The sequence below is a fragment of the Argiope bruennichi genome, chromosome 7, assembly GCF_947563725.1.
Source record: "Argiope bruennichi chromosome 7, qqArgBrue1.1, whole genome shotgun sequence".
Taxonomy (NCBI): Eukaryota; Metazoa; Arthropoda; class Arachnida; order Araneae; family Araneidae; genus Argiope; species Argiope bruennichi.
In genome coordinates this window covers 82,606,291-82,634,177 of record NC_079157.1, presented here as the reverse complement: position 1 = coordinate 82,634,177, position 27,887 = coordinate 82,606,291, and the positions used below count along the sequence as shown (strand labels likewise).

Here is a 27,887-nt window from a genome sequence, read left to right as displayed (position 1 = left end):
AGTGAAATTTGCTTATTGCTTGTTGCCGAGTGCTTTGTGAAATTTGAATTCTTGTTTACTGAAATTCTATGTAGTTTTTAGTTTTAAATAATCAACGAAAATGTTTCAGAGTGCAATGAAAGATGAAAAACAACCTGCTCGCAAGAGCTCATTTTGGGGTAAACTTTTATGAAATATGTACACATTTACTGTAGAATTTTACTTTTATGTATCACACGTGCAGTTTTGAAAAATAGTACCTTATTCTAGCATCAAATTATCTCAACTCATATTTTTTTTATACAAGAGATAATTGTTGTTTGATGATTAAACCACATATGTTATTTTTGCGATAGAATTTTTACAGATACATTTTTTTTAATGTAATCATCATTTCATCATGTGTTTTGTTATGTCTTGTCCTTGCTGTTGATCGTAATCGACTGAGTTATTCATTTCTTAACTGCTTAAAAACTTCAAATTATAAATTAGGAATTAAAATTTTGAAGAAATATGCATTTTTACATCTTAACTTCAATTTTTTTTACAGATTTGAGATTAGAATAGCATTTGTAGTTAAAGGGGAACTGTTTTACCTAGTTTCTGAATGTTAAAGTAAGAGTTTCAAATAGAATGTGAGTTGTTCATTGTAGTTCTTGATAGTTTTTCTAAATAGAATGGTATTAAAAAGCTAAGGGTCCAGACTAGCATCAGTTATGCCAATATAACAGCCTCTTTTGATAGCTTCAAAAAATTCTTGAGCATTTAATGTAGCATTGTTCTAAACAATTAAAACTGATGGAAAAGTAATGATTTCATTCTGTAATGCACTTGGTTATTAAATCATCGTTCACAGTTACTTGTGAATATTCACTACCAATATATTTTCGTGTATATTGAATTTCATTGAAGGTGCTGGGATATTTGCTTCTTTTTTGCAATGCTTAGGAATTATATAATTATACTATGCATTACATTTTTTTATTGCAAATATATTAAATTGCTACAAGTCTGTTCGATCTAATTCTTGAATGCGGATAGCATAGTACGGAACTCTTATTTCCATTATTATATGGAATAGTCTCAACATTTCTCTTTAAAATTGAAATTAATTATAATTATTGAGTGTACTGTGCATGAAAATACATTTAACAGACAATGGCATATTTTTTAATTTCAAACCAATCTTTGGGTGCAAAGTTTTACTTATTGTTAAACTGTCATCATCTCTGCAAATAATAAAAGGAGAGGTGATTGGTCGATTTCAATCTGTATATAGAAAAGTAATTTTAATCTGTTTAATGGAAAGAAAAACTAAAAAGAATTTACAAAATTTGTCATTTAGTAATAGTGGTAATAGCAGTTTTGTTTCAAATCTATAAATGCCTTTTCAAAATGAAATAAAACTTTTGTACATACTTCTTTGACCATTTATGATACTTTGTTTAACCATGCTTTATTTTACTAGTTGCCTAGTTTAAGTACTAAATTTTGATAGAGCTGTATTATTCTAATAGTTTTGATTTTGTAATATTTGTCTGAAAGCAGTGTGATGATTTTAGCAGTGCTTTTAGATATCAGAAATATATTAGATTCTTTGCAAAATAGTCTTTAAATAGTTTCAAAATGCATAATTAAATCAAACCTCCACATTTCCTTACTGTTTTTGTTTTAAAAGATATTTCTGTGAATGTATGATTTAACCTGTAAACTAATTAAAGTTGTTTTTAAAAAAAACTGCAATGACATAGGTACTAGTCGGAACTTTTATTGTTTCTCTTTGAAATTATCATTTTTATGCAAAATAATATTCAGTTGAAGTCAAAGTCAGAAATTTTTTCCTACCCTTATTGATATTTTATTTTCTGCAATGTGCTTCTAGATTAATGAAATGTTTTTTTTATATAAATGTCAAAAATGTTCATATCTACTTTATCTATGTCAAAATGCTCTAGTTTTTTTTATAATTATTTCATGTAATAATATTTTTGCATCTTTAGGAATTCGTTGCGAAAGTGGCAAAAAGTATTCCCAAATCGTTAATCAGAAATATCATATCAGTATGGCAGCTTTGGATCCTACATCAGGTATTTCTATATTATTATTTTATATTAAATTAACTGTTAAAATAAAATGTAAATTTAAATAAATAAAAAAGGTCTTAACTTTCTCTTTTAATGTTCATCTATTTATTCTTTTATAGTGAAGAATGGGAAAGAAGTTGTATCATTGGTAGTTGAACGAGATGGATCTGAGTTTTTATTGTGCAATTTACAAAAAGATTCTGTCTTGCAAGTAAACTTGAATTTATTTTTTGATAAAGGAGAAAAGGTAGTTTTCTCCTTAAAAGGACAAGGTAAGAGTTCAAAATGAAATACTGATTTTTATTTCATTTTTTTTAATTATTATTTTTGTGCTATATCTAAATTATTTTTTGAGACGTGTATTATTAGTATTTGAAGTTTTAAAATATAGTAATAATTAAAGTGTATTTTACAAATATTGTTTTTATTATTTTAATTAAAACTTTTTCAGAAAATTTGCATAATAACTAATCATATTAATAATGTGTAAATATTTGATGATTACTACACAAGAAGCCGTTCAAAACTTTTAAATTCTTATTGCACTCTTCTGTGGCTTGTAACTGCTTTAGAAATTGTGTCAATTCAATAAAAAAAAAAAAAATAATAATTAATTTTGAACTAGAAATTCTACAGATTATTAACTTGATAACCTAGCCTTTCAATTAAATAAAGACACTGTGAACCATACAGTTATGTAATTATGCAATATACAATTTTTAATTTGCTTTTAAATATTTAAATGAAAAATGTGTTTTAATATTTTAAATTATACATCTTATATGTTGGAATAAAAATAATTTTTTTCTATTCAAGATGATTAATTTTAAATTTTGAAGTTTTAAAGCTATTTATATTTATTGCCTTTATAACTAGTTAGCCAAACTATTTGATGATATAAACTTTTAGTAATATATATTGTCATCTCAAATGCAATTTATATTGATATACCAGAAGACTTCATTCATTTAATTAAATTTTAGAATGGTAGAATTCTTTTTCTGTTTTCATGTTCAATTCAAAAGCAAATAATTTGTATTTATATACAATATGGTAGCAGTTATATCTTTCAAAGGATTGAAATAAAGCATTGTATAAATGAAGTCATATAATCAAAATATGAATAAATTATTTTAGTTACGCAAATTGAGTATTATTGAGGGAAATTTTTTTAAGTAGTAATTTTATAAATAGTATATTATTGTCTAACATAGAAAGCAATTATATCTTATGATACAAATTACACATTTCTTATGTATATAAATCTATTGCATTTAATTTAAAAGAATATTTAATTATCATCTGACATGCTGTCTGTGACTATTATATGTTAAACTAAGTTATAGAATTTTTTTTTTTTTTTTTCACTAGTGTTTTGACCAAAACACTAGTGTTTGTTTCTTTTTCCCCCAAGGAAGCTTAATATGTTTTTTCTAATTCCCATTTATTTCTCATCAAATACAGGGTGTCCCAAAAAAATGTATACACACTTTAAATAATTGTAAATTTGGGGTTTATTATAATTCGAATAATTTTCAACATGTAAAAGATTCTACAAATATCATTCTATTGTCTTGTTATCGCATGTTCTCAAACTGATGTCCGTTCTGCTCCAGACACTGCGAAGCGATGGAATAGCACACATGATGGAACAATTCCCTTGGGATATTCGTACATTCATGTTCAATGGTTGCCCTCAATTGAACAACTGTTGCAGGTTTATAGACGTCCTGAACAGTTCCATCAGCTTCAAACTTATCTCTAATTCGAGTGATTGTAACTCGTGTAGGTGGTTCTTTGTTAAACTCCCTCTTAAATTGTCTTTGCACTTCTGCTGCATTTTCATACTTCCAGTAGCATTTTAGAATAAATTTCCTTTCTTCAAATTCAAGTCTGTCTGCCATCTCTCGGTTCAATGGGTTCAGTTTGTAAAGAGAAAAGAAATAACTTAGTTATCAGCTGTTAAAATGTGTATACATTTTTTTGGGGGGGACACCCTGTATGTTGTATGATTCAATTAAATTGTTTTTTGTTTTTTTTTTTCAATTTTAAACTTATTTAAAATTGTTGCTCATATATGAATAATGTGAGGCTCGATTATTTTAATATTTTACATATGTGAAAACCACGCTTAAAAAGTGTTTCTCTACCAGATGCAATATCAGAGCACCCATATAAAATATATTGCATTATTTCTCAGTACACTGTGGCTGTAAAGATAGAAATGCCTGTGGCAAACACGCATGCAACTTGGCCATTTGGACCAGTAACATGTTACCTTTACATATATGTGTTAAAGAAAGATGAAATGATTTTGCCTTCTACATCATTTTAATTGGCATCAGATAATTTATGTGTATTAATTCGTTCGCTATGAATAAATAATTCCTGATTTATTATATTATTATCACAGTTTAAATATTCTAGATTATTTCTATTTTTAAGATTTACCTACCCTTTATAGAGCATAATTCTGGGGCATTGACAAATAAAAATGTTTATGGTTGTATTATGATAAACTGATGATGTAAATACTAAAACATTAAAAATTCATTTATTTGCAATTTAATTTATAAAATAAGGGGGTGGTAAGTATATTTACCAGAGATTGTCCTGAGCAAACTAAAGTGGTAAGCATACTTACCACTGAGAATTAAAGGTAAAAGTATCATCTTATGTTTATTGATGAGTATACTTCTCATTTTTAGGTAAATTAAAACAACTTTATACAGTTTTTATTCAAATTCTGTGATATCTTGCATTAGTGTTTGAAGCTCATTTTCCATTTATTATGCTGGCTGGGGAATTGCTACATTGCATAAAAACAAAATTGTTGTAATCTGATGCAATTTTATTAATGTCATCTTAGCCACATTTTGCGTTAAGAAATAAATTAAAATGCCATAAACTACAATAATCATAAATATCTAAATATGCATAAAATCATTAATAGGAAGATTCCAAATTTTAAGAAAAGTTAAAAAATTTGGGAATGGAGAAAAAGAATATATATATATATATATATATATATATATATATATATATATATATATATATATATATATATATATATATATATATATATATATAGAATGCTACTTAACAAATGAAATTATGCTAACTCATTTTATGCAACTCTTGAAATGCTACTTTCAAAAAAAAAGTCACCAAAACATGGTTTACAAAACTCGCAAGCATCAACAGTGATTATAACATATATTGGATGAAATCGTCTGACCCTAAAGGGTATGCCAAAATTGGGAAAATATTTATGAGGTCAATTAGGGTTGGGAATGAAATCCAACCTCGTTGCTGGTACAACGGATGTACCGTCCATTAGCTAAAGGTTAAATCTTTCATTGAAAGCTGTAAGATCAAAGTCATAAGGTGTTCATATTAAGCAAATTAAAATGCCATGCAAATCATATGTTTATTGACATCTCAGGTTGAATCCTAATTTAGTGTGCTCTTGAGTTTGTTACCAATATGGTAATCCAAAAAATCAAGTAGAATAATTTTCTAGTAATGCTAATACTGATTTGTTTACAATTTTTTTCACTTGTTGAATTTTACATTGACTACAGAATTTTGAAGAAGAAAAATTAAAAATTTTGTAATTGTTACCGAATTATTTTATTCTGATTCAAATTTTCTCTGAACAGAAAATTAACTAGAAACATCTGTTCAAGGTTTTCAGATTATTTGTCTTTTATATATAGTTTTTCATTTTAATAATATCTGGCCATTCTAAAGGAATTCTTTGTGAATTGTTCATTTCGTGGATTTCCTGACAAAATTACATTTGCATCATTGAAAAGTTCTCCTGTTTTTTATGGAAATTCCTAAATTGTTCCTTGCTCAAATAAAGAATTAATTAAACTGAGTAAATATATTTATTCCTTCAAATTTCTTACTAAGAAAAACAGTTTCAAGTTGCAAATGTTTGCCTGTTTCTTTTTTTATTCAGATATCAAAGGCATCACATGTTCAGATTTTAATGTCCAAAATACAAACTGGTGCTGTCAGTTTGCAAAAGTGTATTATTTTAGAATTCAAACGAGATTCAGTAATTGTGACTCGTAAAGGTTCAAAAAGGTCTTGGATAAAACAAACATGATCAACAAGTCACATAATTTTAATAAAAATGGTGGGTTAACTGTAACTATTTCACACTATTGTTTATGTGGTCAGGCGTTTTGACTGGCGACTTTTACTGTTAGCATCCTTGGCAAAATAAGAGACACATTAAACTAGGATTTTATCATATGTTCTTATAAAATTTGCTAACTTTCTAATATATGAAAAAAGAGACATTTCTCTTACTGTGAAATGCATTGTAGTAAGTATTTATGTAGTTTTTGAAAGGAAAAAAAAATTCTCAAAGGTGGTAAAGGTATTTTTTGTTTGTAAATACCAATGTCTTTAAGTTTATTATACATTTAAAATATTTTTATTTTAAAATTTAAACACAAATAATATTATAACTGGTGTAACAAGTAGGATCAAGCAAGGAGCAGTAGCTGTTATATCTAATAGAGAAACTACAAGTAGAATCTAATCTTTTATTTAGACATAAATGCAGCTGTCCCATTCCTCCCGACTCTCCCCTGATAAAAAATATTGATTTTACATTTTCTCAAACTTATTTTATTTGCATATCCTTTATGCATTCAATACAAATAGGTTTTATGAGTGCCTGTTGCAACCTCAAAAATATTAAATTTTCTTTTTATTTATAGGCATTGTGCATTTGACTGGCTACCTAATTAAAGATGACAATGATCAGAGTGATTGTACATTACAACCAAGTAAGTATTAAATTTCTCTTATTGCTTTAAGATTTTATGTAATTTTTCATTCATTAAAAATTTCTTTGCAAATTTTGTCACAAAATGCTGCTTTTCTGTTCTGGTACTTTAAAAAATTACTGTCATTATTAATACAGAAATCTTATAATTTGAAGTTAACCAAAAGAACAAAGAAAATCTAATCTAAAAAATTGTAGCATGAATTTTTTGGAGGGGGGGGTCAATTAAACTTTCTTGTCTGTCTGGCTTCGATTGCATCAGCTGTTACAGTTGGTAAGTAGTAAATTTTTTTATCTCGGATTTTACTGAAAAGATGATAACACAGGAGTAGAGTCTTGCTAAAATTTCTAGTTTCATGGCAAAAAGCTGCCTTTAGTCTCATAAAAAAACATTATTTTTTCCCCCTCTTCCTCTCTTTTTTAAATTTGGCAAAAAAAAAAGTAATAAATTTTTTTAAAGGATAGGTAATTATTTGTTTTCTTTGTTTTGCTTTTCTTTCATTGAATTTCATTTCCGAATGAATATATCTGGTTACATTGTTGTTTGTAAAGTTGAAAATTCATGATATCAATTGGTGGAGTTTAAACCTTCATAATTTGGTGTAAAAGATTGGTGTTATCATTGACCATCACTGAAAAATGAAATACCTTAATTTTCTTCTGTGTAATTCCTATTGTATATGGCCTTTTAAAAACCATTTAGCTAATAAAGTTAAATATTGACCTTTTTTTATTTTTAAAAATAATTGCATTTTTGTTTTTAGTTTAAGTGATGTTTCTTATTATAGATTCAAAAGTAAGTTATAAATTCAAAATGTTCCCTTGCCATTTCCTTTTTCTTCCTTTCTTTTTTTAAAGTCAGATTAAGAATTTGGCTCTGTGATTAGTATCTTACAAACCCTCTAACAGCTACAGAATTTGTTTAGTTACTTCAGAAATTTGGTGGAAACTGCAGAGTTATGGATGTATGGGGAAAAAATTATTTATAAAAATACTGTGACTTCCTGAATTCACTGCTTGTAGCAATGCTGGTAGTGATTTTTTTTTTTTTTTTTTTTTTTTTTTTTTTTGCATGATTAGAGAAGACAAATGGGATCTTGTTCCAACATGAATACAAAAACACTAGAATTGCTTCTCATAATAAAAATGTAGATGGGAATTTATTATGCTATTAAATCGAACAATGGTGACTTAAAAAGCAAATGTGCTTGTCTTTTAATAAAGCAAAAAATTGTAAATATTAAACAAGTAATTTTATCAACAAATTCATTTTGTGCGATTTTGTAAAAAAAAAATATATATATTCACTCACATATTTAATCAATAATAAATGTGTTTAAAAAAATTTTTAGAAATGTGTATTCTTTAATAATCTTTTGATACTACATTAAACACATCTATTAGAAGTGTTACTGATGACTTGGTAACCAATATTGGAAGTTATGTTTGTGCAATATGAAATCTGGTCCAGCTGACAATTTTTTGATGTTTGCAAATTGTTTTAATTATATGATATTTTATTAGTGGAGCTATATAGTTATACCTTCATATAAAATTCCGTTCATATTTTCAGCATTTTTTTTTTTTAATTTGCAAATTACAAGTGAAATCTGTTTAACTTATTTGCTTCTTTTTAATCACAAGACTAAAAAAGTTAATTTGAAGCCTTTAAGTTAATTTGAAATTGCTGTATAAAATGAAAAATATTTTGAGCCTAGATATGCCAAAAGACTTATTCCATATTTTAATTTGACTTGTTCTCTATGTATAATGATTGAAATTGGTGATGCATTTTTTATTCACTTCCTGATATGTTAGAATTAAAAAAAAAAATTATAAATTTTTTTCATCTTATTTTAGTTTTGATTCATTATATTAGAAATACTATCTGTTAATGAACTGTTATAAAATTTCATAATTATTAATTAAGAAATATATTATCGAATAAGTATAAGCTTTAAAGTATTAAAAAGATAAATTGTTTTTAAAAAAGAACATTTTAGCCTTAATTACCAGTATATTCAAATATATTATGAAGTAAAGCAAAAATTGTGAAGGCATGAAGTGTTGAAAATAGTAAAATGTGTATATCAAGCCACATTGATTATTTAAAAAAAAAAAAAAAACTTTTAAATATTGATTAGAAATTAAAATGCTATTAAAATTCCAGTTTACTTAGGTGCATTATGAGTATTTAGTTCAGTTATAATTTATTGTAGTTAGATTTTATTAACATTCTTGAGGTATGTTCATTTTGTTTGTTTATTCAGATTAAAAATATAATAACAATGAAATTTGAAAATTCATATTCAAGAATTTTCTTTTTAAGTAAATTGGGCTTATGGTGTTATTGTATTTTTTAAGCATGTTATATTTTCTGCAATTCTCATTTAATTGTCATGGGATATAGACTGAAACTTTATAAATGAATTTAAATTTCTAGATTAAGCAATTTTCCTTCCTTCTCTTTATCTATTCTAGAGACACTGAATGATTCTATAATGCTTGCTAGAGATAAAGTAAAATCCTCTGGAGATGCTAATAAAAGTGTTCAATCTAAGAAGAATTTATCTACTCAGAATGATAGCTGGAAAGTGGAATCTAAAGGTGCAATTTTTACTTCTTCGGGCTAATCTGTGGAAGCTAAATTTTTAAGTTTCATATTATTCCTAATTTTGTTCTTTAGTTTTATTCTTTTACATATTAAATGAGGGGGGGGGGTGAATCCTATCCGTAATCTTGTAGAACTTTTTAAAATAGTCTGTTATTTTTAATATTGTAGATTATCAATTTATTGGCCAGTTTCCTAAAAAATGTTTTTAAATACAAATTTTTAATTTTATAGTATGCTAATAAATTCAAAAAGTAGAATGTTAAGCAGAAGGGAAAACATAGTGTACCTAAGTAATCTAATGAGGGTCTATTAATTCAAGCTCTGATTTTTTGCACTAACTTTTGGTGTTATGTGATATATAATATAAATTTCCTATTCATATGAGCTACGAGAAATCTCTGAATAATCATCGAAGAATGCTTTTTTTCACCCCTTTTCTTTTTTGTCTAATCTTATTGATATTGTTATAGTCAACAAATGTGATTTGTATATTAACCTGATGCAGTATAATATATTATCTCATTTTATATTTGATACTTTGCTTTTATTGTTATAATTATGTGAGTTTTTTTATTAATCTTAACATTTAAATCATGAGTTGATATATTACTGTTGTGGCGTGAGTTTGTATGTGCTATGTATATAATGCAAGCACAATAAAATACAATCAAAAATAGAAATATCCAGACATATATACAAGGGGAAAAAATAGAAAGCTGAAAATATATAAGAGTAAAAAAAAAATGTAATATAAAAATATTTCAGTGAGGGAAGAAGGGGAGAAAATATAAAACACAGGGGTCATGAATGTACTAAATGCTACGATTCAAGAACCTACCTTTATTATTGATTTATACACTAATAAGAAATGTATTTTTTTATATGTTGGCACAATCTCTTGAAAATCATCTTCCTTTTCATTATTTCCTAAATAAGGATCCTATATCAAGAATAATTTTATTATTTGAAGGAAATGCTAGATCTAATAATTAGCATTTATCATTGCTGATTTTACTTCTGTTCCAAAATTACATAATATGAAAGATGAGATTATTAAATCATTCTCCACTTTTAAATTTAAAATTGGTTAACTAAATTTTTGAAATCAAATTAAGAACAGTTTGATAATTGAAAAAATTGGCAATAGTACTTGATTGACTTATAGGGAGAGATAAAAACTTTTTAAATAGTGGTTAAATTGAGTTTAAATTACGTGGATATTGTATATCTCTTCTTGATTGTTTTGCCTGAAGATTTTTCTCTCTGTGTCTGAAGGTAATTTGTAATGCTGAGTTAAAGCTTTTTCATTTTTGTAGAAATTTCACAATCCACTTTTATATCTCATATTTAGAATTATACTGTAAAATTCTGCTTTAATTGAATCCCTGTCTAAAGTTAATTGCTTACCTGCATGAAGCAGTATGATGTACATGTAAGAAAATGAAGAAGAGAGGGAACCTGTTAGTTAAGTGGAAGAGTGCAAAAGCAGTTTTATTAGTAGAGATTTGGAGGCAATTGATGATAATGGGTCTTCTTTTTATTATTATTTCTTCTAATTTTATCACTTTTCTTTCTAGTTTTGATTATTTCTTTAGTAATTGCCATAAATTCATACTTTATAATTAATTTTTTTTTTTTTTTTTTTGATAAATGCCTTATTAAAGTTATTGTTTTTTTATGTCTGTGAAGTCAGAAAAAATTTAATATTCAGAGCTATTTGATGTCGTACAAAGCTTAATATGAAATACAAAATGCTTTATAATCAATCTAAAATACACAAATTATTCTCTATATTTTTGTACCCAGTTTTCTTCTAAAACATTCGATTGCAGGTTATACCCGATCACCCATGAATAATTACTTTTTTTTTAAACTTTGCGGTTACCCTTAATTTCACACAAAAACTTCATCCAAGTGAATGTATATGGTACCTTGTAGCAAGGTTGACATAATCTAGTTGATCATAGATGCATTTATAAATATTGTTTATAAAGTTTTTCATGTAAGTAAAATTTCCAATATTTTAAAATAGAGTTTTCTTTTTGTTTGTGTGTTTCAAGGTACCATTCCGGTTGCCATTATGACTGGGCAAAAGGTACATGATCCATGTCAAAGATGTAGTTCAGTTGATAGCTTTAATAGAATTCTGCTATTCATTGTTGAGTTTGTGAAATTTCATTTCATCAACCCCAGCTGCCTGTCAGCATCCAAGGGAATTATATGGTTTTAAAAGCTCTAAACATAATTTTTACAAACACTCCAGGGTTGTTTTTCAATAATTTAGATATAAACTATAATATAAAGGAATAATTGCTGTCAGTTTTCAATATATAGCAGCATTATATGTTGATGTAATATTGTGCATAACAGTACCATGCTTATCTAAAAATCTATACATTTCTTGTTTAAAATCAAAAGAACAATTTATATAAAAGTAATATTAGTAAAAATTAATTATTCACTGAGGCTAAAAAAAATTGTTTATTTTAATTTACAAATTTTTCTCCATGAGATATTGAATTTTTACTGATCTAGAAAAATATATATTTTAAAATGTATATTTATTTAAAGAATAATTCCTTGCCACCTTAATTTTTCTCTGATTTAATAAAAAAATCTTGGGAGACGTATTTATATCTAATATCTTGATAAAAAACACAGATTTTAAACCCTATTTTTTTAAATTTAAATTTGAAAAAATGACTAAAAAGTATGTCTAGTAAAATTTTTAAAAATTGCAAAATTATTTTGTAACCAAATAGAAAACAAAATTCAATGATTTTGTTCTAATGCATAATGTGCATTATAATTTTTTTGGTTGAAAAAAAAATTGCTGTCTGCTTTATTTCTGTTTTTGATCATTTTCTTTGTATCATGCATATTATGGGCTTTAGCAGATATGTTGAATTCTGAATAATTCATAAAGCAATATTCATCCTGATTATTTTAATTATTTTTAATGCAGATATGCATTATCCTCAATTTTCATTATGCTCATTCATTTCATGTTCTGCTCGATTCTTAGATTTAAACCTTGAAATTTTTTTCTGGTATTTGTATGTTTTTTTTGATAAAAGCAGAACTAATAGATTGATAAGGAGAAAATGCTCTATTTTCTACAACAAATATTTTTAAAGCTCCCTCTTAAGGATGTAACCTGTTATTTATCATTGATCTAACAGTTCAGTAAGTTTTCATATATGAAACAGCTGAATTTATTAGTAAAAAAAGTAATGAGATGGATTGAAATCTGCTTTCTAGTGAACAATTTTACAGGAAATTTGATTTTATTATCATTCCTGACTATGAAATAAATGCTGATAATGAGATACCTGCATTGCCACAAATGCGAAATGGTGTAATGATGTTTTATGTATTTCAGCAGAAATTGTTACACCTAAAAAGAAACTTTTTGCCTCACCTCCAAAGAAAAGTAATGAAAAATTCCAAACCAACATTACAGGTGTATTGGAAGGTGATAACTGGAAAGTGGAATCTGAAGAAGGTGCAATTTTAATTTGTTTCAAAAAGTTCTGCTTATAAGTTTTGTATTAGTTGCAACATTTGTTGCCTTCACTTTTCGCTGTGTTGAATTTAAATATTTCTTTAATTTGAAGGTTGTAAGTTAAGATCTAGTTATAAATTTGTAGAAATAATTGTGTTTGGGTTCATTCTAGAATGAAAATCTGTTGAAATCATCTTCGATTTTGGGAAGGGGAAAAAAATCGATGTTTTGCTTAGCTGTATATGTAGCTAAAAATTACTTTAAGAAATCTCAAACTTTTTTTTCTTGATAATGGTTGTCTTCTTTTTGAATATTTAGAATGAATCCTATTAGTATAAAATTCTAATCTGTTTACAAGAACAACATATTATATTTTATAAATCTTGTTTTTAAGTTTTGAATGAATAATTAGGATAAATAGAATTTGAGATTTTTGTGAAAACTGCAAAAGGAAAAGCTGTTTTAAAAGGAAAAATTTGATATGTTGTTTAACACCTTTCATTGTACCCAAAATATTATGTCCAAAAAAATTCACAAGGAACCAAAAATGTCTAACTTGAAAACTATTAAATTTTTATAAGTAACCAAAATAATTTATCCATCAAAAAGTACATAAATCTTACTTCTGAAACCAAGCTTAATAAACATGTCAGATTATTTCATTGTTTCATTTTATGTTTTTCAGGAAATTATATGAAGTTTTCTGCCATTTATGTTATATATTTTATCTATAGTCTGTGTATTTTCTGTAGGCGGTTCAAGGTCATATTTTCTATCTCGTTATTGGTAATGCGGTAGAAACTAACATTTTCTAATGCATTTCTACCAGTAACGTGGTAGAAAATGTGACCTTGAAATGCCTACAGAAAATACACAGACTATAGTTCTATAAAATTGCCAAATTGCTGTAGTATAAACTGTAGAATTACTATTAAACTAGTTAACAATGGTTATTTATTTTAATTTTAAAGATTAATTATGGAATAATTTTTTATGCATGTGTTCATATTAAATATATTTTATTCAGCCTTTTAAAGTATATTTATCATGATTTTCATTGCCTCTGCTTTGGTAATTTAAAAATTATTTGAATATCATAATAAGATTTCTAATACTTTTTGGGACAATTGTGATTTTCTTCAAACATGTCTACATCTACCTATCTTGAATAACCATTATCAGGAACCTGGATAATATCCTATTGATTATGATGCAAAAGCCAGAAAAGAGAACCTGGGAAAGCATTCTAAGCTTTTATATGTTTCAGATGAAATTTTCCTTGTAAAATAAGCTGACTTTTAATTTCTTTGATACTTGTGATTTTCATTTGATACAACAGATCAATGTTAGATATTTTAAAGTAACAATAATTAGATCCTAAGAGGCATGTGAAAAATATTTTAAATGTGCAGAAAACTTGAATCTTACATATTTATTCTCTCCATTGTTGAAAGACTATTTAAATTAATAAAGTGTTTCTATTTTGGTAAACTTGCATGATGGAATAGAAATTGAATTTGAATTTTTAAAAAAAATTATTAAATATAATACATATAGCTAGCAGAAATTTTTGAATACTACAGTTGTTTGCTAATAGATATTTTTCAATTTCTTTGAGTAATGATTTTTTTAAATATTGACTTCTTGATTTTAAAAAAAGTAAATTTTCAAGTTAAAATTTTGTTTTTCATATACTTAATCAAGGCTTGCTCAACATTTTATATGTTTTATAATTGTGATATTTTAGATAAGAATTCGGCTTCAACTATGCAAAACCATGCATCAACATCCAAGAAATCTACCAATGTATCTCCATCAAAGAAAACTCCACAGAAAAAACTTTTTGGTTCTGCAAAAAAAGAAAGTGAAGATTCATCTGATGATGACGACGACGAAGATGATGATGATGACGACGACGATGAAGAAGAAGAAACATCAGATGATGATGGCAAGTCAAAACTTACAACTTTTACTGACCTTCTAATTCCAAAATATATTGAAACTCAGTATAACTTTCAATGCTTAAATAAATGTAGTGTTACTTAAAAGATAACTAATACATCAGAATTTGTGAATGAACACAGTATATCTTGCCTTAAATAGTTTGCTTCAAAACATAATTTTCCTCGCCTATTTTCAAAATTTACTGGAGAGAAAATAAATAACTTGTATCGTACTTGTAGGTTTCAAAAATTTTTATCAATATTTCTAAGACTAGATTTCTAAGAGATTGATTTTATAGAAAAAAGAATATCCATGCTCATATTTTTCTATGTAAAGTATTGTTTTAATCTTGCTTATTCATGCAGACAATGTCAAACAGCTTCTGCTGTTGGCTCGGAAACGACCTATTTCTTCTGTGGGTGAAGATGATGATGATGACGAAGATGAAGATGATGAGGATTTTGATATTAATGACTATTTGGAAGAGGATTCTTCAGGCGAAAGTGATGAAGATGATGATGATGGTATATTTGTTTTGCATTAAGAATTAATAAAATTTATTATTAATTCTTACACAAAACTCTTTATGTTTTGTAGTAAAATTAAAATAATTAATAGTGAATGGTTTAATGACTAATCCAGTTTCACATTTGCATGTTATTTATTGTATCTATAAATTGTTATCTTTTGATTATAAGCATTTTAATCAAATAATTTGTTCAAAAAATTTAGTTCAAAAATCTCCTGTGAAATGTGCTAATAAAACAACTGGCTTGAGCATACATTCTTATCCAGAGTTTCTGTAGTAAATTTTACCACAGAAATGAAATTAAACTATAAAGTCTTAAATTTATTTCAAAATGAACAATTTATTGATAGGAAAATTGATAATATTTCATAATTACTGTAAAATTATGTATGAACTGTTTTTCTTTGAAAAAGAGCAGATTATGATGAACTAGAAATTATATTTTTCATCATGATTAAGGAAGGATTTCAAATATTAGGATATATCTGAAAATTTCTTTATTAGAACTGTGACCATGTGTCAACGTAATCTGAATTAAGAGCTCACACCACTCGGAAGTTAAATAAAGTCCGAGTTCAAGTGCTTAGAAAATATTATTTTTAGAATGCAGATAAATTGACGTCAGCAATTCATAATTTATGCATGTCATTTTTATTAGTAGTATAAAGTAAACAATTTCATTAGATGACACTTTTATTACTTACCATCAGTTTTAGTTGCCAGTTGTTCAATGTGATTATTATTTGAATTTAATTTAAATCGGATGTCTTATGCATAACTTAAAACTCTTCATTCCCTCTGCCAAATATTATAAATCAACATTGTGAGACATTAAATATTTGTTATTTTAATAGCATTACATTAATCATGCTTATTGTGTTCATGTTTATCATGTATGAATTTTCCTAATGAAGTTGTATCTCTTTATGGTATCAAACTGCCATTAAAAATTTAAATAGCTGAGTAATTTAATTCAAATTGCACATTTTCTTTTGCAATATTGTTATTCCACCTTCAGATTCCTCATTTAAATTGTCATGTCAAAAAGCAATAATAAGAATCTTGTCTGCTTTGACATTAACACTTTTTCAAAAAAAATTGCTTATTTAATTATTTGATAGAAAAAATAACAGTTTGAGTTTCCTTATATTAGTAGCATCTATTGATAAAGATTAAGTAAAAAAAAAAAAAAAAAATTCAAGCAGATTGATATTATTAAGATGTTTTTGTTTTGAATTAATTTTTTGTTAAAATACTTTCAGAAGTTATTACCAAAAAAACTTAAATCTCACTTAACTTTTAAATATATTTTTTTAAAAAATCCTTTTGAATTGCACATATTTAATTCCAGAATCTTTCTATGATAAATTCAGTAGCTCTTAGTCAAATGTTTTATTCTGTAGAGGGTCAGTCAGTACACATATTTTTCTTTATTAATAGTAGAGATTAACATTTAGGTGTTGTTGTTTTTTTGATGTGGAGATATTTTTATTTACTCTGCTAGTAAATAAAAAAAAGATTCAAAATACATAAAAGTAGAAATTTTTGAGGAATGTTTTATTTTCAAACAAATCAATAAAAAAACTGGAATTAAAAATTAATATCAACCTTTGTCTTTGACCTTTATCTTTAAAAATCCATGTTGTGTAAGACTAATATAAACATCTATAAGTATATTAAAAACTAAGTGAGAAAATTCATTTTTATGGTTATGTACTTTTAAATCTTTTTAGAGCCTCCAGTTAAGAAAAAGCCAAATAAAGATTTGCCAAGCAACAAAAAATTAAAAACTGAAACTTCAACACCTCTTACTGGTAAAAAGTCAACCGTGAAAAATGTCACAGAAGTTATTGATATTGAGGATGATGCCAAAAATGGAGGTAAATTTTTAATGTTAAATCTAACAAGCTATTTTTCTCGTCTGTTATTGTTGATCTTGAATAAGTATTCCCTATAGCCCTCAAAAAATAATTTTATCTTTTATTGAAAAATATATTTTTAATACATATATTTGATTTTTTTTAATATAAAAGGTAATTTTTAGATAAATGCATTTAATTATGTGTTCTGCTGTGATTCATTTTCATACCTTTTTACCTAATGTGAAGTTGTCTTTTTTAATGAATTTTTATGTTTCTGTTAAAAATTATATATATATAGTAGAATAAGTTCAAAACATTACATTATAAATGTCTTATTAATGTAATATTCTGTGAAATTTTGCTTTTAGATATGAATTCATCTATTGGGAGGACACCTATGCCTAAGAAAAGGCCAGAATCTGTACGTCAGAAAAGTGCTTTAAATGATTCAAAGAAAGCAACGCCTTCCAAAGATGAAGATTCCTCTGATGATGATTCAGGTATTTACTTTCTTTTTTAAAAATAAAACATGGGGGGGGACTTTAAAGAAAATGACATTTATATATTTTTTTTCTAGATGCTGAAATGGAAACTTCAACTGGTAAAGTTAAAGAAACCGATAAAAACAAATCTGCTGCTCAGTTGAATGCATCCAGTGAAGTTAATACTGAAAAAAAGAAGAAGAAAAAAAAGAAGAAGAAGGGTAAGGCAGATGATTCCACTGCAGCTAATGAGAGTAGTGCGTCTGTGAGTATTATTTCTAATTTTTAACCAGATTACATATTTTTAAATGTACTATTTTCATTAAAAAGATTCACAGCTCAACTTAAAAGAAATATTATTCACCTGATATCCAAATTCAAATATTTGTTCAAAAATTTTTTTATAAATTTTATATTTGAATGGAAAATAAAATATATACTAAAGGAAAGAAGATAATTTCTTCAAAGCTAATTCCTCACTCCCTTTCTGATTAAATTCATAGAAGCTTGGTGGCAGGGGTTTGACTTAAGCAGTGGAAGATCATTAGTTCAAACTCTTAAATTTATGTATAATTAAAGTTTATTTATTCTCTTTCATGATCCGGCTAATTCATCTGTAAAATTGCTTCTGTTTCTTTTCAATCATATCTGTTATGCATATAACTTAAAATTTGTGTTAATGATTTCATAGCAATATTTCTATACCTCAAACTGCGATAGACATTTAACCTGTAGTATTTAAGTCTGATCTGTGATCTGTTTTTGTGCATTTTACACGCACACTTTCATAGTTGTGGATCCTTGATCTTCCCTAAAACTTGAAGATGGCTTTGAAAATTCAATTAATCCAATAGCATACTTGCTGGCTTTGTATATGTTCAAGAAATATATGTGTTTATATGCTTAGTGAATAGAATAATTCAGTATTGAAATTTTACTTATTAATTTAATATATTACAACAAAAAAATAAAACTTTAAGCTGATAGAGCTATATTGAATTAACAACTTCAGGCTCTAATATTTATAAAGCTGTACTAGATAATAAGTCCTTATCATGTGAGGAAATTAAGTCTGTTTCTTTACTCACACACATCAGTGATCATCCTGATGGTGTAGATAATATCCATGTACTTTTCAATTTTTCACCATATTCTCTTTAACAACATACAATATATTATATGGTGAATTTACAAATGAATGCCTTCGAGTCCTGTAGTTCTGCAACCTTGATTTGGCACACTTAATCTTTTAAAAAAATCTCATAGGATAATTGGCTAGCTTATGCATTGCAAATTATATATGGTAAGTTTTGTCTGTTGGCTTTAGTACCTGATGCAGTTGCTCTTTGTAGATATAATGATGCAATCTCTTATTTAAGATTTTGTCTACATTTGATTATGGCCTTTCCATCTCTTTGACTGCCTTCTGAAACAGATTGTCTTGCTTCCCACTCACATCCTGCTTATGTAGAACACTAGGATTAAAATTTCTGTTTTTGCACAAAATACAAATCTATTCCACACATTGCTTGCTTCTAGTATAAAATATGCTTAGGAGGAAATAATAATTTTGTAACTTTTATTTTATGTGAATTTTTTTAAAAAAAAATTTTTGATTGTGAAAGGTGTTTGAAATTACTTAATTAACATATTGCCTGTATTGCATTTACATATTTGTTCTAATAATTGAAGCATTTAAATTAATTTCTTATATTGCATTTACATATAAAAAGCATATAACACTTTTTACTTTTTCTCATGATAGGTTAATAATGATTCCTTATCTAAAGGAAAAGTTGACTTGTCAAAGACTAAATATAGCAGAAGACTACATGGAGGTGTAGAATATGAAGATATAAGGCCTGGAAATGGACCTATAGCTAAAAAAGGAAAATTGGTAAATTGAATTCCTTAAGAATATGTTTGAAGGCTTAAAACTTGTTTTCATTTCTAAAACATAAAATTTATGCCTATGAAACTTTCACTTTCTCTTTATTTGAAAATGATATTCATTTAATGAATTATTTATCATTATTCAATTATCCGACTTCCTGTTACTAGAGCCGAGAAATATTACAATTCTTGTGCTACCTATGCAGGTGCCAGTATATCTGATTCCATATCGAAAGGGGGAAAAAAGGCTTGCTTAATAATAAAAAATTTATAAATTTATGTACCGTAAGGTAACATACTTGTCATGGTTATTGATTTATTCAAGAGCTGCAGAGACATTTTTACAAGTTAAAAAAAAAAAACTGAAGGATAGCAAAAATAAATAAATTATTTATTTATTAGCCCTTGAATTAGCTGAAATGTAGAAAATCATCTTAATGAGTTATGTCTATAATAATCGAAACACAGAAAATTGTTCTTTCTACGTTCAAGCATTATAATTTTAGGGAGATTCAGATGCTAGATAAGTCGCATGTTGATGGGTTAATTTTAGAAAACCTCTATATATATATATATATCAATGAGCTTTCATTTCATGTGAAATATTCTATATCTTGACATAACTATTTTTTAATTCAAAGTATAATTCCAAATTGTCATCAGTAATTTGATTTTTAAATTACTGATTATGATCAGTAATTTGATACTTCATATTTTATGTTCATGAACTATAAAGATTTATTAAGTCTGTTCAGAATGTGGTGGAAGATTTCTTCTCTTTTATCGTGTAATCATTTCTTGTAAGCTTCATGTGAAATAACCTTACATAATATGTTGTTCACAGCTAAGGATGAAATATATTTCATCCTTAGCTAGTTTTAAACATTGTTGTATATATATATTTTCATGTCTTGCTTCAGGTTTACGTATATTACACTGGAAGACTAGCGAATAATGAAATTTTTGATTCCTGCCAACCAGGAAAAAGTAAACCTTTCGTTTTCAAACTGGGTGCTGGGCAAGTCATACAAGGTTGGGAAGTGGCACTGGAAGGTAAGTACCCACTCATGCTGTTTTAGAAAGCTAAATTTTGTTGATATTTAATAAACAGAAGGTGTTTTTTTTTTTTTTTTTTTTTTTGTTATCTCTTTAATAATAATTTTATCTCTTCAGGAATGAAAGTTGGTGGGAAAAGGAAAATTAAAATTCCTCCACAGATGGGGTAAGTCCGAAATTTATACTAAATACAAGATAAAAATTTTTGATGCTATTTTTTAGAAATTCTATGATTTTAAATACAGGGTGATTATAAAAAGACTATATATGAAACTGTAATTATCATGTAGCACAGAAACGGAATAAAATTTTGATTCAAGGTATTTTGAGGTATGTGCTCAAGAATCATATGAAAAACAACAATTATGGTTACAGTGACAAATTTTCAAATGGCGAGACCAACTTTCCTTTATTGGAACATGTTTTCAAAAATAATAAATAGCAACGGAATGGTATCTGTAATATGAAAATCGCCAACACTAAACTGACTGAAGAAAAGGTAACTATGGTGTATCTAACTGAGACGTGAAGTTCAACAGATTTCTTTTGGCGTGGCATGCATTTTGGTTCTAGGCAACATCTGCTACATGCAAAGTGTCAACATGGTTGAAGTAAGTAAAGTAGAAAATTTGTGAACGACAATAAAAAATACTGTTATTTATATATATCATTATGATATCATTCCAATGCTATTCATTGTTTTTTGATATGGAAAAAATATTGCAATAAAAAATACTGGTGTCTCCATTTGAAATTTTGTCTCCGTAAGCTTAACAGTTGTTTTCCATATGATTCTTGAGGGTGTACCTCAAAATAATTTGAACCCAAATTTGTTTCTGTTCCTTTAAACAGTATGATAGTTACAGTCTCAGATATCGGGATAGTTTTTTTTTATAATCACCCTGTACATAACTGTATGATCTAATTCAATAATATGATTGTATTTTTGTTACCAGTTGCAAAAAATAAGCTGAATGTAAAACATTGGGTAATTTTAATTGTTTTAGTACTTATGATTGTCAGAACCATCCAGCGCAAAGCTTTTGTGAGTTATTATGTTTATAGATGGACATAATTTCAAAACTCAAAGAAGTTTGAAGTTGAGGAGATTTGACAAAATCTCAATTTTGAATATTTTGATGATTACATTACTCTTATATTTGTATATTTCATATACAAAAATAGTAAATAAATCACTGAGTCATTCCAATGTTCCATTGTTTTTTTAAGGAAGTAAACATTTTAAATAGTAAAACAACAGTACAGTTGCTCAATTATAAGTGATATTTTAAGATTAAATATTATCAAAATGATACCACTAATTCAGTACTATCTTTAATAGTTAAGATCATGATCACTAAAAGTGAAGCTTAATTACGTTCAAAATCATTCAAAAATTCCGCTTTTTACTAGGAAAAGGAATATTAAAAAATAATTAAAGTATTTCTCTATAAAATAAAAACCAGCAAATCTGCTTTTTAAACCAATTATAATCAAACCAACCAATTTACTATTACAATTTTTGATTACCAAGGCAATAAAGTGAAATTATAAATTTTTTTGTAATTAAAAAAATTATAATGAGCTTATATTTCCAAGATTAAGTTTTAAATAGTTTCAGTGAAATGATTAAAAAAAAAATTAAATTCCTTCAAAAGCAACAGACTTGAAGTTTTGTGAATAAATGCTTAGTTAAAATAGATTATTATCTTATGGCTTAGAACATATGGGCAGTTTCTTTTTTTCAACAAAATAAATTATAACCAAATTCATATCAGATAATTTCATTTTTTTAAAAAATTCTATTTATTTATTGCATGAAAAATCAAGAAATAGAGATTTTAAATCTTTTGAGGTTATATAAATAGCTTTGCCCTTCAATTCTCGCAAAGCATCAATCTAATCTAATCTAATCTAATATAACTATTAGATAACTAGAGGTTATATAAATTTCAAAATCTTTCAATAAGACCGTCATATGTGTTTCAGAAAAGACACATTTTTCAAATATCTGAAAAAGAAAACATTGTGGGAAACTACAGTCATAAAATTCAAATCATTGTCATAAAATATACATTAATATGTAACCTTTAATAAGACAAGAGAATAAATTTGGCATTAATAAAAAGCAATGAATTTTTTCAATGTTATGAATTGAAATTAAACGGTATAAAAATGATCTAATGATGAAAATAGTTAATATTTGATTAAAATTTTGAGAAATCTTCTCTTTGTGAGTATGTATTACCCTTTCATAGTAGTATTAGATCTATTAATCTACTTTATTGAATATTTTGAATTATATTTTTGTCATGCATGATGTATGCATATGGAATGCCATCTTGTAAACATATTTTTTTAAAAAACAAAGTCATTGTTAACTGGTACCGATATATTATTCATAATATTTCAGTTGTAGTACTCTTTATTTATTTATTTTTTAGATATCCATTAGAGTTTTTACAATTTTTTTTGGAACGATTTTATTATTATATTGAAATTATACTAATAACATTTCCCTCCCTAGGTACAAGGATCAACGAGCTGGGCCTATTCCTCCAAACAGTACTCTTTATTTCGTTGTGGAATTAAAAGCTGTCTCATAAGAATTTTTTTGCATCTGTAATCATTACAGTACCTTGTAAATAAACATTAATTTCTTAATAAAGCATAGTTTTATTGTAAATTTTTAATCAAATTCAGTTATTTCTGAAATGGTTTTAAATATGATTAATAGTTGAAAAGAGTGCTCGGCATTCATAAATGCTACCTTATTCTTTTAATTTATATTAAAATTCTATTAGCTTATAAATAATTATTACATCAAGATATTATTTTTTAAAAAGTGAGATAAATGATTAAACTAATTTTTTTCTTCTGAAAAATGGTTACAAAGTATCCGAGTGTCTTAAAAATTAAATACATTCTTCTGAAGCAAAGAAGATCTCTTGATTTTTTAATTTATAAAAGAAAAAAACCCTAAGAGTTGTAGTTCCATCTTTTCAAAGCATATCTATGCCAAATGTATTATAATGGTCTTGAAGAATGGCAATACACTTGTTCTGTCTTATTTATTATTAGTAGATACTAGCTACTTCTGGCAACTAAGTGGTGTGCTGGAATCAGTTTCTGCTAAAGTTTTTAACGATTTCATTCCTAAGGTTATTTGAGTTTATGCGTGCAAGAAAGGAGAATCTTCAGGTGCGTATTAAATCCAGCGGGGCCAAACGTCCTGCCGCTGGCATAGTTTGGAGAGAGGGTTCCAGCTCAGGTGTCGCCCTCGTCATCTGATTGCGGTTAAAAATTATGAGGTCCGTTCCAAAATAGCCCCCTAGTGGTGCTTGAAAGCAGGACGTTAATATAACCTAAGGAAATCCTTCACAGATTATATATCCCTTTACAAATGCAATGGGCCCTTGCTGTCTTATCCTTTAAAAAATCGCACTGATGAATTATGCTCTTAAAGGGTTGATATACAAAAGAAGGCTCAGCTTAACTGAGGGCTATTAAGAAAATACAGGCTAGGACATCCCTTGTGAATTCTCAGAAAACCTTCATCCCATGAACCCATCTGGGTAAGCATAATAAATAAAACGTGCCACTTGTATTCAATGAATCGCATCTAAAGAAAGGAAGGGGAAATTTGATAGTGATATACAGGCGTCTTGAGCATCTGCCGCAATTTCGTGGAAAGAGCATTTTAGAGCTGATCGTAAGATGATACATGCCCAGGCTCTGTTGTTTTACCACTTATATAAGATTACACTAAAATTCCAGTTTGGTTCCAAATCCATCTATGTTTGGTTACATACCCACATTATAAATGTTAAATTTGTGCACCAAATCTTATCTTCATAGCTTCTTCCACTTTGTAGCTATTGTGTTCATCTCGACAGACCTTCTCTGAATGGATTCCATTCAAAATTTTAGAGAAATTTACAAACCTGGTATACAGTTATATTTCATCAGTCTAGTTTGATTTGTTTTTCGAAATCAATTAAGTCTGAAACTCGATTTCCATCAGAATGATCCATTTCATTTCTCTTTTTATACTTTGTACACGGGAATATAAAAAGTATGCTGTAAGACACCAGCGATTGACATGGCGCTTAATGTATTAAATATTTTTGTAGCTTACTCTTAATAGCTTCGTTAGCTATTAAACTATTAGCAAATTATGGTAGATATGTAATTTATTATTTTAAATATTCTGACATCGTTCTGTGCATTATCTACCTAATTTATGTAATCTCGCCTACAGTTTAAACTTTAATTTGAATGGGAATCGGTTAAATTTCGATTTTCTTTCTGAAACTAAACATGCATTTAAAATATAAGGATACAAGATAGAATCGTTCACCGTTGAAATGTTGTGTGTTCTACAAAATACGCTTATATCTCAGAAGATTATTCAACAAACATTTCTCTGGCTTAACAAAATTTCAGTGTATTGCAATAAAAGAATTCCTAAGCAATAAGAACAACAATGTATTTTAATACATCCATTTATATTACAGGAATGAGAAGTAGTATTTAAAACTTGGTATGGAGAGAAGGGTGCCAGCTTAGGTATCGTCCTCGTCATCTGACCGCGGTTCAAAATGACGAGGTCCGTCCCAAAATAGCCTTAGTGTTGCTTAAAACGGGACGTTAAACTAACTAACTAAAACTTGGTGTATTAAAAAAAAATTTTCAACTTAATTCTGAAGCCTTAATTAAGATAATAAGTGAACAAAATTTCAAAAATGTTATTAAAAAATATGTCATACTAAAACATATTCAGCATATCTTGATCATTAAAAATGATTAAAAAAAAAACTCAAAATGAAATATTTAGCAACAATAAAAATTATTTGAGTTTCATTATAGCAAAGAAATATATTGTTAAATAAACTTATTTATATATATACTAGCCGCCTTTGGTGACCAGCTAGTTCGCCAATCTTAATGTCCTTTAAAATTTTAATAATTAAATATTTTATGCAATTTCTACTTTAATTATTTCTTCATCAAAATATTTTAAAACTTCAAATTTTGATAGTCATATCATTCACTCATTAATATTAGAAAGGCCTTCAGTCATAACGTGATATGTATCTCTAATTTTCTGTTAGCTCCCGTAGAATTTATGCTTTAAATTAAAGTGGAAAGGATTAATCTGCAATTAATATAATAATATTTTTTACTGAAACAAAGCATTTTTTTAATACTATGATTACTGATAATAGAGTCACTGAGCGTTTAAACTTTATGGGCACTAAAGAATATCGTTCTTAATTTATGTAATATCTCAAGAATTTGTCAACAAAATTTTCTCAGATTCATCATGAACAGATCGATTCATTAACAATGTTTAATTTTAAATGCATCGAACACTAAGTAAATAAAATAAAATGAATCGTTTAAAATAATCGGTCGAAAACAGGTTTAAAAAAACTACTTAAAAAACGATGTACTTAAAATTATAAGCATATACAAAAAATATATAACTAACATAAATACAATTTACTTACAAAAGCATGCAACTAACCTAAAAATAATTTAAATCATTGAAAACAGGTTAAAAAAAACTAATTAAAAAACGATGTACTTAAAACTATAAGCATATATACTGCCCATAGGCAGTAAAGAATATCTTTCTTAATTTATGTAATATTTCAAGAATTTGTCAACAAAATTTTCTCAGATTCATCATGACCAGATCGATTCATTAACAATGTTTAATTTTAAATGCATGCATTTAAATTTTAGATCACGTATTAGAAATAATTAAATAAAAAGGTGGATTTGGATTAAGAAGTAAGAGTAAGTATACGGGCTAATTTACGATTAAAAAAAAGGGAAATAATTAAGATTTAAATTATGACACACACACGCATATATATATAATTTAAATCGTAATTAATTTGCTATTTTTATCTTGCATCAGCCCGTATTTCTTCATTCTAAAATTTTCATTCAGATACATGCCATTAGGCTCTTAATTTTTTTCGTTGATGGCATTCGGTTAATATTACAGAATTAAATTCATAGAGAGTATACGAGAAAATTTGGGGGAACCATAATTTTTTAAAAAAACACTTTCAGTCAAGTTGTTTTTATTGATTTGTTAGATTTTTTTACGCTTCCAGATTCGAAGCGAGGTAATAACTTACAAAATAGTTACATAATGTAATTAATAACCGAGTTTTTAATAAGATCCTTGGGTTTTCTTAAGTAGTTGAACCACTATGTCGTTTTTAGCACTATAAAAGAATAAAATTTGTTTCAAGAAATTACATGGAGATAATTATAAAGAAATTGTAATATTTATTACGAACTACAACGTGTCAGCAGTAGCAAACCTGAAGGCGGACAAGAACTAAAGGAAAGGAAGAAAAGTGGTCAAAAGCATTATCAACTATTTGCCAACTGACAGAAGATGAGCTTAAGTTATGGATTCGAAATCTTCAAATGAAACCTGGAACAAGATTACAGAAATCTTTACGAACTCTCTTCTTACTTACAAAGGCTATCCTTTTTAAGATTAATATGAACTATCCCAGCTGCCCCAAATGTGATGTAGTTGGTTCATATAACCACTTTCTTTTATCATATGCATCTTATTTGATGTTTAAAGAAATAAGCTTCATTCTTCCTTGGATGCCGGTGTCCTCCAGTATAATTGGATCTGTGTTATTTCTATTTTGCAGTTAAAAGCCTATCTGGTCATTCTTTTGTTTTTGCATTCTACAAAGTTGTTCGACTCTTTTCCACAATTTTAGGATTTCTTACTTAATTTAAAAGATCATTGACAAAATCTTGTTTTTTCAAGCATCATAAACCAGTAAAACTCAATTTCATTGGAATGGGAAAGGATCTGAAAACAGCAGGTTGGTGATACCGAAGGAGGAAATTACATGTCAGCTTCTAACGAATTTTCTTTCGCAATATCATAAAGCCATGATTCAACTATATCTTCTCTGTAACAAGGAATTTACGACATAAAATGTACAAAGAATTGTAGACGGTCTTCAGATGACCATCTACAATATAAAGATTCAAAAGGAGGTGAGAATGTGCCAAACTTTTTTTGCGGTAAAGAAAAATTCTACTTTTATCAATTTTACTGCCTGGTATATGAAGAGGAAAG

The 27,887-nt window shown here is 26.9% G+C and overlaps 1 protein-coding gene across 4 annotated transcripts; it reads left to right on the top strand.

Moving 5' to 3' along the window:
- On the top strand, positions 1–23,441 carry LOC129976444 (46 kDa FK506-binding nuclear protein-like). 4 transcript variants are annotated; one of them, XM_056090019.1, is made up of 15 exons: positions 1–158; positions 1,980–2,066; positions 2,183–2,335; positions 6,803–6,871; positions 9,352–9,477; positions 12,870–12,989; positions 14,737–14,937; positions 15,299–15,457; positions 17,196–17,342; positions 17,693–17,824; positions 17,902–18,071; positions 19,572–19,703; positions 20,620–20,752; positions 20,873–20,921; positions 23,283–23,441. In XM_056090019.1, exons 1-15 carry the CDS (start codon positions 101–103, stop codon positions 23,359–23,361), a joined length of 1,815 nt encoding a protein of 604 aa, XP_055945994.1. In that variant the 5' UTR covers positions 1–100; the 3' UTR covers positions 23,362–23,441. The 4 variants fall into 4 exon arrangements, with proteins under 4 accessions (XP_055945994.1, XP_055945993.1, XP_055945995.1 ...); XM_056090018.1 differs by having other exon boundaries at positions 12,867–12,989; XM_056090020.1 differs by lacking the exon at positions 12,870–12,989.
- Positions 23,442–27,887: the final 4,446 nt, after the last annotated feature.

Bases quoted from the DNA above. Each gene is read 5' to 3' on its own strand.
- LOC129976444 (XM_056090018.1), top strand. From the start codon at position 101: ATGTTTCAGAGTGCAATGAAAGATGAAAAACAACCTGCTCGCAAGAGC. The intron at 15,458-17,195 runs GTATATTTGTTT...AAATCTTTTTAG, and splicing joins TGATGAAGATGATGATGATG to AGCCTCCAGTTAAGAAAAAG. The intron at 20,753-20,872 runs GTAAGTACCCAC...TTATCTCTTCAG, and splicing joins TTGGGAAGTGGCACTGGAAG to GAATGAAAGTTGGTGGGAAA.